This window comes from Empidonax traillii, unplaced genomic scaffold (assembly GCF_003031625.1).
Source record: "Empidonax traillii isolate 1590-97213 ecotype Southwest subspecies unplaced genomic scaffold, ASM303162v1 scaffold468:size725061, whole genome shotgun sequence".
NCBI lineage: Eukaryota > Metazoa > Chordata > Aves > Passeriformes > Tyrannidae > Empidonax > Empidonax traillii.
The window spans coordinates 356926-373257 of NW_020955661.1; the positions used below are offsets into that span (position 1 = coordinate 356926).

General features: G+C 41.6%; 1 protein-coding gene across 4 annotated transcripts in view; it reads left to right on the forward strand.

Annotated features, from left to right (window-relative positions):
• The first annotated feature begins 318 nt into the window (after window positions 1-318).
• CASTOR2 (cytosolic arginine sensor for mTORC1 subunit 2) overlaps window positions 319-16332 on the forward strand; it is a 118185-nt gene continuing 102171 nt past the window's right edge. For 2 of the 4 annotated variants that reach the window (XM_027895793.1, XM_027895795.1), the window contains exon 1: window positions 319-684. In XM_027895793.1, coding sequence (XP_027751594.1) covers window positions 572-684 — 113 coding nt within the window. In that variant the 5' untranslated portion in view covers window positions 319-571. The remainder of the gene's footprint in view (window positions 685-16332) is intronic. The other 2 variants (XM_027895797.1, XM_027895796.1) reach the window with 1 other exon arrangement.

Here is a 16332-nt window from a genome sequence, read left to right on the forward strand (position 1 = left end):
AGGAAGAAATTCTTTACAGAGTGATCAGATATTGTAATGGGCTGCCCAGGGAGGTGGTGGATTCACCATCCCTGAAGGTGTTTACGGAGAGACTGGATGTGGCATTCAGTGCCACGGTCTAGTTGACACGGTGGTGTTGGGTCACAGGTTGTATCTGATGATCTCGGAGGTCTTTCCCAGGCCGGCCGATGCCGCGGTGCCGTCCCGTCCCGCCGGGGCGGCGCGGACTGCAAGGCCCGGCATGCGGCGGGGCGCGGCGCAGGCGCAGGGCCGGCCTTGAGTGGCAAGTTGTTTGTTCCAGCAGCACCAGCTGCTCCGGGCTGCGCTGCCCTGCCCGGCTCCGCTCCGCGCCCCGCCGGCCTCCCCCGCCAACTTCGGCACCTCCGCTCCCTCACCTACCGGCCCCCGCAGCCGGGAAGGGGCAGAAGGAATCGAGGGGAGGCGGGGGAGGAACAACGGGGAGAAAAAAAAAAAAAAAGGCACCGACAATAACAGCCCCCCTCCCCCTCCCCATTCAAAACACAAAATAAACCCCAGGGATAGATGAACTACAAATGAGAAAGAGGAAAAGATGGAACTGCACATCCTAGAGCACAGGCTCAGAGTGGCCAGCATAGCCAAGGAGAGCATCCAGTTGTTTACCTATGGATTAATCAAACTTGCTTTCCTGTCCTCCAAGACGAGGTAGGTGCTGGGGATGGGGCAGTGCGGGGGCAGGGCGGGGGCGCCCTCCTTGCGAGGGGACGGGGTCTTGGGGGCGTATTCTCCTTGGTGGAAGGGGGCTCGGGGCTGCAGGGTACCCTCCTTCCCTCATAGGGGCTGGGGTGGGGGTATCTGCCTGGCAAGTGAGCAGAGCAGCCTCCTTCTTGTAAAGGGGGTGGGTTGATGGGTGCTCTTTTTAAAACAACAACAACAACGAAACAACAAAAAACCACAAAAAACCAAACAAGGCGTCTTCTCCTGGGATGGAGGACACCCCTCCTTGAAGGGGGCAGGGTGCTGGGGTAGGGGGGCACCCTCCTTCCTGCAAATGGGCACGGTGCTGAAGGGGGAGGACACCCTCCTTGTAATGGGGCACCCTCCTTGAGAGGAGTCAGGGCGCTGGGGAAGGAGGTCTTGAGGGTGGGGGGACCTCTGGGTCTTCCCTGCGCACACCCCCATCCCGTCCCTGGGAGATGGCGATGCGGGTCAGCGCTCGAGTTCGGGGTGTCCCAGCCCGGCTCGGGGCACCCTGCGAGCCGCCCGGCCGGGCGGGATGAATGAGAACAGGTGGGGGCCGGGGGGCCCGGCCGGGCCGGACAACAAAGGCGACAACAGCGGCCCGAGCAGGAACCGGGGGGGGGGGGTTCTCTCGCGCGCTCTGTTTTCGGGGGGGTTGTTTTGTTTTGCTTTTCCCTGGTTGTTGTTCCTTTCCGCACTTAGAGCGAAGCCTCCACACGCGGGTTTGTTTAAAAGGTGTTTTTCCAGTGCTGCCAAATTGGAGGGAGGACGAGGGGCAGTACGTGTCTTGCACTTGAAAACTGTGATATTGAGTAATATGGTTTGTTATAGCTTTCGGGAAAATAAAAAAGAAAAATAAAAATACAAAAAAAGTAGTAAAAGGCACTGTGAGCATTTTTAAATTTTTTTTAAGGAGAGGAAACAAAATCGTGTGGTCAGTTTATTGAATGTATGAAAGGAGCTAGGCCTGTCGCACAAAACAGCTTAAATTGTAGTCATGTATTCTTCTGTCTTCACTTAGCTTGGTGATTTTGGTCTATTCAGAAAAAGAAATCCGAATGTAAATAACACGACTCAAATTCTTCTTGTTTTTCCAGCCTGATAATTAGTATTTCAGTTTTCTCCCCACATTCATCTTGAATAGCATTCTCTAATGAAGGTGGGAAGTTTTCTTTGGCTGTAGGAAAATAATAAATAGATAATAAATTTACTTTTTATTTCTTAAATTCTTTTATTCCAATCTGTAGTTCAGTGCTCTCTCTGTTGCGATGCTTATGGATGAATGGAGCTATTTGTGATGTAATTTGATCCCAGTCCCTTATCTTAAACTTCATGCATTGAAATTTCACTCTGATTTGGGGCTCATCCCATTTGGCTCAGCACTGACGTTGTTTGCAGTGTAAAGTGCATCAACACCTTGTTTGCTGCTGTCCCTAAATACTCTACAGGACATTAAAATAGAAGTGTGTGATTGAAGAACCTTTAATATGTTGTTTTATTACAATTGGAAGTTGCTGCTGATTTTTTGAAGGACTTGTTGCTCCCCCGGCCATGCTTAAAACATCAACATTGAAGTCTTTAAATCTGTCACTCCTAATGCATAGACTGGAGTTTTGGGTGTTGTTTCTTTGGAGTATTATTATTATCTTTTATTTTTCTTTTTTAAACTTCAGGGATGGTCCTGTTGTCTTTCTGTTTCACACTAAATTTCACATCTTCAATGTTAGAGAGCTGTGAAAGGATCAGTGCAGTAAAATAACCCCTTTGGGATGTGATACCTTGTCCTGCATTTGGGTGCAGCACTTGACAGTTATTGTCTCTGGTTGCTGTGGTGTCCATCCCGTTCCATATACACTGTGAGTATCAATCTTTTCCTTAGCTTTCATGGAATCTTACTGATCGGGAACAGTAAATGTTTGTGTAAAGGTTTGTTGGCACGGGAAACCGCTATTTATTTATCTTTTGTTTAGTTTATTGTTTTTGCAGGCAGTAGAGATGCAGAGGAGAGAAGGGAAAGCTTGTTTGTGTCATTCTTAAGACAACTGACAACACTGAAACCTTGCTTTTTCTGTTGTGCTTTTGCCTGCCCTGAGGCAAACAAGGTCCCTGCCCCACAGATCTCTCTGATGAACACCGTGTGTATGAGGAAGGTGAGGGTCCCTGGGAGATGTAGCTCCATAAATTTATGATTCCACTGTTTCTTTTTCCTCCTCCTTTAAAGAGTGAATATGCGCAGGAGACAACAACTTTTTATGGGGGTGCAAGAGGGATCTCCCTTCCTGACCATCCCATCTGCAAAGGACCAGTTAGGGGATGAAAGGGGAAGGTGGCCCACAGCCCTGCTAACCTTTTCTGATGAGATAGCAAAGATGCCAGCTACTTACATCACCTGCATTTTTCCCAGTGAGACCTTAAACAGAGTTTTTACCTGTGCTGCAAGGCTACCATAAGAAATAATGATTTGTGATCCAAAGGGATGGCAGTGACATCATCAATATTGTTATGTTGGTCATGCAAGAAACTAAGGTTTTGACATAGTCTCCTGTGAGAAGTGATTTGGAGGGTTTCTTTTATGTTTTCCTTAATCCTCTTGGGAAGAAAAAGTAACAAATCTCCCTCTTTATTTGGCCTTTTGCCACTCTCAGTCTGCCCTTGTTCATGACATGAGTTTTTTAATTTAGCTTCTGTTACAATAAAAGTATTTTTTTGAACAAAGAACAGCAATTTTAAAACTATTCTGATGGTCAGAAGCAAGACAGCATTTAACAAGGTGAAGAGGTGAGACCAGTAGTGAATAAAACAGTGAGCTGAACTGAGCTGAAAGAAAAACACTATTAATCATAACTCTGTTAGGCATGACATTTTTTATGCAAAGTTGCATTAAGAGAGGTACTTCAGAAATAAACAACAGTGGAACTCCTGAGCAGTTACACTGAGCACTGTGCTCTTGGTGCTCTGCTTGTGTCAGTGCAGAACTGCTGATTCCAACAGGCTCTGCCAGTACCCCAGTGGAGGAGCAGATCCATGTAATTTTTGTTTGCCTGCTGAAGATTTGCGTGTGTCTAATCTTTTTGCCGTTGCTGTCATCCTCATTCTGGTGGTTTACTTTGTGTTGATTAGAGCATGTTGCTAATAATGCCAGGGTCATGGGTTCAGTCCCCATACAGGTCATTCACTGAAGAGTTGGACTCGATGATCCCTGTGGGTCCCTTTCAACTCAGAATACTCTGGGACTCTGTGTTTGACTTGAGGATTTTTACCTCTTCAGAAGGTGTGCAGTGTGTTTAGATATCTAAATACAACAACTGTGTGTGGCTTCACCATTGCATCTTTCTCACATGCTTCTGTAAATGTTGGTTCTCTGGGGTGGAGAACTGTGCTCGTGTGGGAACTCCCACCTTCAGCCTGTGTGCTGCAGAGCAAGCAGCTTCCCTCCTGTCAAACCTGCCTTCGCTTCCTTGGTCAGAGTTAAACTGACTGATGCTGCTGGGACATGTGACACAAGTAACCTGCTTGAAGACTTGATAGACATACTAAAACATACTAATGTGTTGCTATGTTCCTGTCTTTTTTTTTTTTTTCCTAGTTGCAGAATACTATTTAACTCCATCTCCTTTTAGTGCATAGGAATTAAATTGGAATGGAGGGGAAGGACAGCCTGAGATATGTTTGCACTGAGCCATTAGTGCATGCAATAGGGAGAAGGAAGGTGAGTCTGACCTTGTCTTTTGAGTGTATATAAAAATATATGGAGAGTCCAGGAGGATAAAGTGGGGTCAGGGTTCTTCCAAGCACTGTATTTATATGATGTAATTAGCCTGATTTCTGGGTAATGCTTTGGTAGACTCCTGAACATCGGGAGTCAGTGAGTTAAAAAGTAGCCTTTCTTGTCTATTCCAGTACCTCATATAAAGATTTGGTGGTAAACAGTGAAATAAAGTAGTTGAGGGAAAAAAAGGTATATTATTTAAATTGTAATGCTATTAAGTTATAACCAGAATGAAGTGGAGTGGTTAATTTGTTCACAGGGCTGGGTGGGTAAAGTAATTGTAGGTCGTGTGTCTGGCATCACAAACTTTAAAAATCTCCAAGGGTTTTTTGTTACTCTTTGGTTTGAGATGGTCATTATTTCAGCACACTGAAGAGAAGGAACAAGTTCTGTGTGTGTAAAGGATGAGATCTTGGTCACAGAAGTTTCTAAGGCTGCCGTTCCAAAATCATCTGTCACTCTTGGTTTTCTTTTCCTTGGTTCTGACCTTCTTCTGAAGGTATAGTTTGTATACATTGGTGACTTGAAGCAGAATTACAGGCACTTTGCAAGCTTGCATGTTTGGCACTAAATACAGACGGCTGGCCACGCGAGTGAGATGCTTCCCAGAAAAGCTGGAGGAGCCAGGCTGGGCTCTGTCCCAGCCTTGATTCTGCTTGTCACTCACCTCTACCATGGGATGCTCAGAGGCAGGAGGTATTCTTAGTATGGAGAGATGCTTCAAAATATTCATTCTACTAAAAATGTAGCAAGAAGTGAAAACTATGATAAACTGTATGGAATAAGCTGAATTTTTTTTCTTTAGTTTGTGAACAAAAACCATAGAACTAGGTTTGTTAACTTTAAGTTTGTGATGGTATTTTTGGTAATCTGTCCGTTTTGCTTGGTAGTAATTGACACCTCTACTTATGAACAGTGTGCTGTTGCTATTAATAAAAGTGTTTCTCATTGCCTGATCACTTGTTTACTGTCTAGGTGTCCTGAAATTCGAGATACTGTAATAAAAGGTCTATTTTGGATTTCAGAAAATAATAGGATAAACAAGTGCTTAAAATGTATCCATGCATCGTTTAAAGACACTCAAGAGATCAGCAGCCTGTTTCCTTTGGTATGAATTCAGACAAATGTGTCTTTTATGCCCTTGTATGAGATACAGATCAGTCTGCAACACTGCATGATTTTCTGGCAAAAGCAACTCCTGTAGTTAAAACCTTTTTTTCTTTTTCTTGTGGCTTCTGCCATCCTGTGCATCTGAGGAAGACTGAGTAAAGACGTTTGCCAGTTGTAAGACAGTGTCTACTCATCTAAAACAGCTGTTTTCTTTTGGTGTGGCAAATGTCTTGAATGTGTTGTGTCCCAAATGTCTTGAATATTTTATCTTCTTTTCTGGAGGTGTATGTGTGTGTGTTACCTGAGGTTTGGGGACTTCTTTTTCAGTCTGATTTGGTGACTATCTGTTACAGAAGGACTGAGTGCTGATGTCCAGCCACCACAGCAGGCTGGAGTACGAGAAGCCTCATGGCCTCAAGCCTGCCTGCCCTTCCACAGAGCACTTTGCTGCCTTGCTTGTGTCACCCTGTGCATGCATGGTGCTGAACGTGATGGTGGATGTTCAGAATGAGTAGAGGCAGTAAGAATCAGCTAACTGAGAAGGAGAGAGAATAGAAGTTACTTGTTTGAGCTAAGGAAGGACATAAGCACTTTAATTGTGGATGTCATCAATTTATGTGCAAAGCTGCTGGGTGTTTCAGATGCTGCAGTGTTTTAACGTGTTTTAATCCTTGAGAAGAACAGGTTTCCTTCCTGATGGTCTCTTTTTGTTTATCTACAAATGTTGTTATTATTTCCCTTTCTTTTCTGCTTCTGGCACGCGCATGACCAGTGGGGCACTGCCTGATTTTGTCTTTTTTGCCTGACAGTTCTGTCATGTAGTCCTCAACCTACCATGTGGGCCCATCAGGCTGAGGCTGATGCCATGTCAGAAGCTGACAGGAGTGCTTAGAAATTAAATGAGATTCAAGAGGTAGACCAGAAGTACTGGATCAAACCCACACTGTAATGCTGGGGAGCGCTAAGTGGTGGGTAAAAGTTGATTTAGATATTGTACTTTTAAAATAAGTAACTGCTTGTAGTTTGTAGTGGGATGGATCGTTGTCCTTATTTCCTGTGGTAAACTGTTTCTGTTCATTGGCAGAGCTGTCACATAGATGAGATGCATGTTCTGTGGGTAAGGTACAGCATCACTAATGTAAAAGAAACACCAGTGGTGCCCATTCATCTTTAATTGAGAAATAAAAAAGAGAAAAAAAATTATCATGTAACTCATTAAAGATCCCTTCAGCTGAATGTTTGTTTATTACTTTGAGATTAAAGTCAATATTTAAATAAAAAATATTACTTTTATGAGTAATTAGATGGCTCCTCCTGCAAGCTGGGTACTCATGCTTCAGCAGTATAGCCAGTGCAGGTCTGCTGAGGGAAAGTGTGAGTATTGTGCATTTGTCATTGAGAAGCAACAACTGAGTTGTTCATTAATGTAATAGTTTGAATCCACAGGCTACTCCTCCACTGAGTTAAACTTAAATTAGGCTCCATTTGATGGCTGAACTGTTTGGCAGTGCCTTGTTTGTGCTCTATAAATATGTAAATCTTTCCATTTAATTCTCTTTTTTTAATCTGTCGAGCACACTACCTCATTTATCCAACACAAAACTTCCTAATCGTCCTGCGTGTTTCAGAGTTTTAGTATATTTGGACAAGGGCTGCAACTTCTTTTTCCAGAGGAAACAGTGCAGATTTGTTCTTTTGTTTACTGCCAGCTCCAAGGTAAACTCCAGCTCTGATCTGCTGGTAAAGGAGGAATTATACAACAGGAATGCGAGGAAATAAGTTCATTCTTTATAGTTCAGAATCAACAGAGCAAAGCCTGTAAGCTGCAGTTATCATTTCAAAGTAAAAAGATCTCTTCTCCCCCCCCCAGCTCAGCTTGGTTTTGTGTAGCTAACTGTAAGATATATTTGTTAAGAGAGAAAACAATACACAAAAATGTTTTATTATGGGACAAAAGAAATTAGAAGTGATTAAGCCAGTTTCGTGACTTTACAATCCCATGTTAGTTCCAGACATTCTGCACAAAGTTTTACTGTGCTGACCATGGAAACAGAGAATCTGATCTCATTTTTGTGGGCTGATGTATAATAAACATTTTGTACTGGTTGATAAAACTTTATTTTCACATCCAAAGAAAAGCAGTGAATGCCTGAACTCCCTCGCCAGTTGGTACAACCTTACTTTGGTCTGTTAAATGTGGTTTACTTCAGATTAAAAAAACAAGCCTACTTCTGACCCGCAGCCTGCTTTGGGAAGCTTCCAGCAGTAATGCTGCTATTTAGCACAGTTGGCACATGGAATGGAGAAGTGGCAAGTTTGCTTGGTGGCAGAAAACCATTTGTTAATCCTTTGGGGGTGATTTTGTGGGGATGCCTGGGTAGGCAAAGTGATTTTTTCAGACCTTTGTGGTTCATATAAATTTTGTTAACGTGGTGGAATAAAGCTTTTTAAGATACTGTGCTGCTTATTGGCCAGTAGTTGTAGGGAGATGTAGGCTGTTATTGGTGTTAAGCTGTTCTTGATCCAAATTCTTTCAATACAGATTGTTTATGAAGTAGGAACCAAACCTTCTAGTAAGTGTGAATGTGTATTTGACCAGGATGTAACTGTAAAGAAAAAGTTCGTTTTCATTGCCTGCAAAGTTTTAGTGTCCTTGTTACAGAGGATACTGGAGATGCTATAAGGTGTGGCTGTTTAAGAGTAAAATGCAACCTTTAAGTCTTATGCAAAGTATTCAAATAGTTGAATTATAAAAGTTGATACTGGGGGAATTTCTAAAGCGAGAGAGGAAAATTTACAAGTTTTGACATAGGTGGAACAGTTAAAAAATAGGTGTGACTCTCCCTATCTTTTTCTGTTCAGGTTTTTTAGAACTGTTATGTGCAGAGAATTTGGGTGATGATATGCACTGCTTTTAGTAATACCTGAATATTTATCCTAGTTTTGTGGTTGAAAGATTGGCGTTTGACCCATTCTTGTGCCACATATGTATCCTGTTTTACAGGGTGAGTTGGTTGAAGTTGACAAGTGTGAGACCCCGATTGAAATGGCCCATGTTAATCTTGTTAAACATTTGTAGCTTTTATTTCTTTTCCTAAAGAAAGATTGACTCCTCTCTTGATAACCTCTAAGGCACTCCATTGCATATAGATGCAGTCTTGGGAGGAATAAAAAAAAGGTAGCTGTTAATAATGAGAAGGAGATACTCTGTATTCATCTAAGCAACTGTATATATTTACATAGATTTACTTAGTCTTTATTTTTATGCTTTTTTTGAAAGTGATGGATGACTTATCACATGATTAGTCTTTGAGTTGTGATCTTTTTCAAGCTGCTTTTGGGTGGAAATTGAAGCTCAGTTATAATATGGAAAACAAACATTTTCATTTGCTCTTTTTAAATTACTACACAATATTAAATGTGCTAAGTGTTTAGGGAAAAAAAATCTCTGCCTATTTTGTGTTTATAACTTAGCAGTGTGTAATGTGACCTGTACTAAAAAAAATGGAGCTGGTGGTGCCTTGAGACTGTGCTTGGCCAGGCATTGGAGCTGGGACATCTCGAACTCCCACACCTACTTCTTGTTTGCAGACTGGAAGAAGAAAACCCAAGTTTATTTGCTTTATCAGTTCCGGATTTGTTTCTAAACCTGGAACGAACCAGCCATTATTTTGAACTGATCTGAGTAGTTTCAAATAAGGGAAACATTCCCCCAGAAGATGCTGTTGCTGTCAAAATCTGGTGTATTGCATAAGTGGACTGATTCCAGTGGTTTTGTCACTGATTTCTCCTCCGTTGACTTTTTTCATTTGCTTTGGAGTTTCAGCAGCAAACATCTTATAAGTGTTTAAATTATCTTATTTACACCTAGGATGCCATCAGTCCAAAAATTTTTGGATTTTAGATATTCTTATATTAAATGAGCTAACATTAAAATAAAATTGTGCTCTTTATTGTTTTCACATTCAAACTACTTGGTTGTAAAGAATTGACCTTTCACTGCTGTGGGGATTGATTTAGGACAGTTGATAATATACTGAGATGTGTTTTGAGTAGCATGCTATTTGGCACCCATTTGGCAGTTTTGTAAGCCAAGTAGGGTTTTAATGTGCATTACTTGTTTGTATCTGCTGAGCCAGCAAGGTGTAAAACCTCATGCTTGTGGCTTGGTCTCTCCTGAGCTTACTGCAGGTCTTAAACTAGTTAATGGTTTTCTGTGGTGAGTGATGGGTCTATGTACTTTGCAATAGTTTCCTTGCACAAACTAAGGGGTCACAAATTGACATACATTATTTTTGTCAAGAGATCTTTCTTCAGGCAAAACCCAGCAGTGTAGACAGGTTATGGCAATTTCTGTGCAGATGAAATTAATACATTATTCTGGAAAATGAAATAGATCTGAGTTACCTGTATTGCAGGCTAGGTAATGAATGGTATGTACAGATTTGCAAAACAGCCAGATTCCTGAAGAACAGATCATCATTTTTAATGGAGTTTGTTTTTCCTTTTTTTCAGTGATTGCTTTTTTTTCAGTATTCCTGGCATGCAGGTGTAACAGTATTTTGATGACTGCCAGGAATCACTTTCTTTGCTAGACCTGTGTGATGCTGACTAAGCACAGAAAAGTTAGCAAAAATTCAGCTTGATTAGAGCAAGCTTTGTGGTTTAATGGGGGGAAAGGAAGAAGAAGGGAAGTGACAAAGCCCAGAGTTGGCCTTGTGAATGAGCATGGATGGCTCATGGCCTGGAGCCTCACGTGGGACTGATGGTTGATGCCATAGTGGAGCCTTAACCTTTTTGTGCAGTTTGTCCACGACTGGTACATTGTCACAAAATTAGGAAATAGCAAATCTTCACAGAATGGATGAGGTCGAGAAGGATCTCTGAAGATCATGTAGCCCAAACTCCCAGCTCAAGGCAGAGTCTAGAGCAGGTTGCTCAGGGTTTTGTCCAGTGGGATCTTATGCTTAAAGCCATGCATGGAGCTTTGCTCTCTGCTGTGTTAACGTTTTGTTGACCTCACTGACATTTTGAGGCTTTGCTTCATTTGGCATTACTTTCCGCGCAGCATTATAATGTGTAATTTAATGTCTCATTTAAACATGACAACATGTTTTTTGAACTTGAGTGAGACTGTACAACCTCTTGGTTGTGTAGAGAACTGTTGGTATGGATGAGAGACTGTTTATTGCAGTAGTTCAGTAGTCTTTTGTGTCACTCTGTGAGTATTTCAGGTGAAACTGTGTATTGGCTGTAAACTGTGAAAAACCTGCTGAAACAAACTAGAAGCCAAAAAATTCTGTAGCTGGGTAAGAGCAAAACTTGCCTTGGGAAAGGGCATGTACTCACTTCTGGGCCAGTGCAGACAGCTTAATTCCAATTCGTAAAGGTGTTAGATAGATGTACAAGACTAATGAAGCTACTTCTATCCAAGTCCTCTACACAGAAGTTTTATTCTTGTCCTTGACACAAGTAAGGGAAAGTACTAGAATGGCATGGAGTTCAAACGTGACTTGGTTTGACTTTGTTGTGCCGCATTGTGCGGTGCATGCCCTTCAATAAAAGTTGTGCTTTGGTTATTGTGCAGTTTCTGAAATCCCACTGTAGTAGTGGTCATGTGGTGAAACCACGCTGTGGGGAAGGGTTTTCTCTCTACTCTTCCTGTCAGTATCAGGTTACTGCAAGCACTTCCAGGTGGCTCTCGTAATTCATGTAGGTACAGTCATGTTGTTGGCTTTGTCTTGTCACGTTACCCCTCACAGTGTCTGTATTCTGGAGACTGTTAAGGCTTGACCCCAGGACAAGCATTCTGTGTCTGTATGTAGGGAAAACTTCGTGTCTGAGGGAGGGTAAGTTTAGAAGGGAAGGGTTTGCATGGAATTGCTGAGCTATGCCCTGGTAGCTCTTATGGTGTGACAGGCCAGAAGTAGTTCTTGTTTGCACAAGAGTGTTAAATCAGCCTGGAATGACTAATCTAAAAAGGCTTTGTGTGTTGTATACCCATATGAATGGCTTTGTTCATTCAGATGCTGGTTGAATTGTAATCTTAGGCAATGATTTAAATATGAAGTAGTCCCAAAACAATATAGTTACTAGTGACTTTTAATGATCTTATGAAGCAGTGTATTTTGAATGGATATCTCATAAAGGTGATAATAACCTAATCATTGGTGGAGGGCAAAAAGGAGGAACAAAGTCAGAAGTGATAAATAGTATGTGCATGTGTATGTTATATGCTTCCTATAAAATTTGTATTCTTTTGAGGTGTACATGAGCATGTGCTTGAAGTTAACTTTCTTCCATGTTTTTGTGTATCGCTGAGGCTTTCAGCTGGTGCATCCTTGGCTGTCAGTCTGTGTTTGATAGCCTTCCATGGCAAGGTATTGCTGTTTGTCTCTTTTTGAGTTTTCCTGCTGCCATAACCATGTGTTTTTCCTGCGGGTTTCTGGATGGCCACACTACTTACAACAGTTAATAACTCTGTCTTTAGGTGCAGTCTCCGTTTGCTAGATTACTGAGGGTGTACTGGGAGGGTCAAAGCAATGCAGTTGATGAAATTCCTGTCCCTGAGTCAACAGTTCCCATCTCCAGTGTTGTGGAAGTTGCTGTTAACTTGCTGAGTGTGTTTCATGTTCATGAGAAAACAAAACAAAACCCTGCACTTTGAAGCCAAATAATTTTGTTTATATTTATGGCACAGGGATGGTTAATTTGAAGTTGGAGTGGAAATGATTGACTTATTAACCTTCCTTTACTGCCCAGGAGAATGCGTGGTCAAATGATTAGATCTTGTAGGGAGAGAAATAATTTATTTGCAAAGGTATGAAGTGTAGGAATAGCAATGGTGTTGACCTTTCTTCAAAATTATAGGGCAGGCTTTTCCTATATGTATTACTGGTATCACGTTTTGAATATTACATTTTCTTATTTTGTATTTTTACAGTAATGGTTTTTCCCTTTTACTTGGGTTTGAAAAACTCAGTGGCAGGAATAGAACAGTTCCTGGATTCAAAAGAGAGTAGTAAGTTTTATTTGACCTGTTTAAACATATTAGTGATTATATATTCCTTGCAGGATCAGCACAGAGAGAAGGACAGTGAAAGAATTTCATTGTGTTCCTTAAAAGAGTCTTATATAAAACAAAGTTTAAAATTAATTAGGACCTACCTTTTAAGCACTTGTCAGATGTTCTCAGTGTCAGGTTTTCTTCATATTTAATGCTGACTTTATATCATGTCTAATGTGAGGTACATGATAATATTTTCAGAATTGCCTAAGTCCCATTAAAAAAACCTGACTTAAGCATTTGGGTACCCCAAGGCTCATTGGAAGCCAATGGGGCTTACACTCCAAAATGGCTGTTGCTGTTTGAGGGGAAGACATTTAAGGTTTTTAAAAATTTTACCTCCTGGTCAGACTAGCTGGTGACAGTCAGGACAGGAACAAGGTAAAAATGAATTGGAGGGGAAGGCTTAATGTGGCTGCTCATGCAGGCAAGAGTGAAGATATATTTCTGAGAATTACTGTAGGGAATCAGAAGGAGGGTCTCTTTGTTCTTCTCTCCCCACATAAGCAGGTGGGTTATGGGCTGTCTTGGCTCTGTGTCTCCAGCAATCCCAGGCCCTGTGAGCTCTGGGATCACCCAGTACAGACTCTGCTGGTTGTGCCTTTGGCACATGGCAGATGCTGCTGACTTGCTTTGCAGAGGGAGAAACTGAGGCATGTAGGAAGGTAAGTACCTTACCCATCTCACACAGCAGGTCTGCAGTAGGACCTGACTCTTGTTTTCTAGGTCCTGCTTAGTGTTCACCTCTAGAGCTACTACTTTTTGGTAGTTCCACCAGATGAAAGTCATGTTTTCTGTCCCTGTGTTTATTAGCCACTTTGAAGTCCTTGTCATCCAGCCGCTGCTTTCTTTTTCATTTACGTTTTTTCTTCCTAGATTTGGATTCATTAATGGAGGTGTGCTCTATTGTCTCTCCTTGTACCTTGAGGGAGCAGCTTGAGTTGGGAGATGTCCATTTGAGCTTCCAGTAGTAATGGCAGTCTTCCTGAGAGTCATAAAGAAAACACCCAGGAATGTACTCATATGCATGTGAGGCTTTTTAATACACATAAACACACACATATATATGTACATGTGTCATTCCAAAGTCAGAGCACTCTCGAAATGGAAATTGCCTCAGCTAGAAATGAGGTAGCTCCTGCTACCACGTGGTTTTTGTAGTTCTAATACCTGTGCTTCAGAACACAGAATGTCTCTCTTCCCAGTGTCCTTCAGACGACAGCTGCCACAATGAAGGCTGAAAATGAAGAATACATTTTCCTGTGGCTGTATCCTGGGCACAGGGAAGACTCTAGAGCTCACAACAATAGCGGAATAGAGAGCTGCCAGCAGGCAGCCTGAGTGGACAAGTATAATCATGTACCGCTCCTCTTTCAAGGAAATTACAGTCAGTGCTCTGACTTGCTCATAATAGCGGTGCATTGTTTAGCTTAATAACTTACCAACTCTCCAGGAACCAGCTAGTGATCACTGTCATCACACACTGCCAATCATTCTGTTCTCAAATTGTCCCAAGATGATCTGTCACATCACCTATTAAACGGGCAAACTGAGTACACTGTAATTCATTTTTATTAAGCTAGGAGGAACAATATTGCCCAACTTTTTTTTTTCTTATTTTGTCATTATCTTTGTCATATGTAATTGTGCGTGTAGTTTTTTTAAATGTTGAGTTGCGTCAAATTGCGTTGCGATTTTTTTAAATCAATAGACTTTTTGTTAATTTGTTGGGTTTTGTGATAACTACTAGATAACAGAATCTGAAACCTACCTTTTAAGGAACATTTGTTTTTCATAAAGCATTTAGGCCTGGGAGTGATATTTTTTGTGGTGCTTCTCTGTAGTACCTGGGCTCCTGTCAATCAGTAGTAAGTGTAGCCTGACAATGGCCCTCTGTAGTCTTGAAGAATGATTATCCCTCTTACGTAAATGTGGAATTTAGGCACAGAAAGATTGAGTGATTTACCCAGAGGCATGCAGGGAGTTGTGGAAGAACAAGCCAGAGAAGCAAGCTGGTTTGAGTCCCAATCCTAGTAGGCCATATATCCATGCTGAATGCATTCTGGCTTCTTGTCAAAGGGTTATTTGTGAGCTCTGAGCTGCTGGCGCTGAAGGAGCCTTGTAGCATTTTTTCTGATGGAAAGTGGCCACAGCTTCACTTGCAGACATTGAGATGAAAGATCCTAGAATAATGCAAAGTACCAAACCTGTGAGGATACCTTTTTGTGGTCAGGGGCACATAGACATGCAGATCATAGGGGCAGATCTCCAACCTGTTCCCTGCTTAGGAATGAAATGGTGAGTCAGTTGAAAGGGGAGGGAAAAGATGGATGTGCTTATCTGGAACAGGCCTCTTTGCAGTTCTGAACAGTGCAGGCAGCTGAAGGATAATATCTCCTGATCTCAGGAATTCTGCAAACTGCAGGGTGGGCTATCTTTATTAGAGTGAATCGAGTAGTCCAGGATTTAAATGAAACCTGGAGCATTTTTCTGTCTTTTCAGTTGTTTACTTTGGTTTCATCTCTCCTCTGTCTGTCTTGAGAAAGACGATTGTCTATCTCTTGATCAGTGATGACCAGAATTAAAATAGGAAGGAGCCTTCTGCTGCAAGATTTATTGCCTGGCACATCTACATTGTCTGATGCAGTGTCATCTTTTGTTATGTTTTGAGAAGATGCTGTCTGACTGTGGTATCTCTGAACCGCATGAGAAAATGTTTGGCCACACCCGTTCTTGTCAATTATAGCAATATTGTTCTGGCTCAAATTATATACATCTTTGACTATTGTATTGAAAAAATTAGGTCCAGCCTCTGCTAATAAACAGAAAAGATCAGGTTGTTGTAAAATGGCAGTCTCTACAGAGACTTGCCTTTGCATATGCTTCAAATGCTACTTCTGTCAGCGAGAAGTGAGAAAAATCCTAAGTATGTCTTGTCCTCAAGGTCAAGTTTCATAATGAGGAAATACTTGAAGTTTACAGTGTGACTTTCTCTTTTCCATGAAAATATTTCCCACTTCTCCGGGAGTTTGCCATCTTTGTTTGAAAACAGTTGTTCAGATAGTTCCCTGCTGCAGGTTGTCCTGTTTTATTGGCTCTATTTGCTGTAGGGCCAACAAATGATGTTCAGCCCAAACTCCAAAGTTTTACAAGTTCTCTGTATTTTACATTGTACAAAGTTGAAGGGCATTGTCAGGTGAAAAGATAGAATAGAATAGAATAGAATTAGAAAGTCTAACACCTCCTGTTAGACAATGCCAGTGTGCTCTTTAATACAGCATAACCACTGCGCAACGATTTGCCTTACTGTGTGTTTTGAAATATGTCTGATTTGGTAGTTATGATAGACCAGAGCTTTTTCTTGCAAGAGGTATGTCTGTCTTTACCATGTCTACAGATGCAAGAGGGGAAATGTCAATATACATGCCAATGATTTTGTTACAAATCTCCATGGGATGTCCTGATAACCCAGTTCTGTGCCTGGCAAAGTAACAAGTTAGTCTCTGTGTTGATATTGGCGAGTTAAAGCATGGGCTGAAAAATTCATGTGAGAGAGAGTGTTTCTGCAAAACCCTGTTCATGCAAATTGGACATGAGTATGCTTGAGGTTTCTGTGAACAATACTGTGTGTACAATGCATTAAGATCCTTGGATTAATTCATGGTAT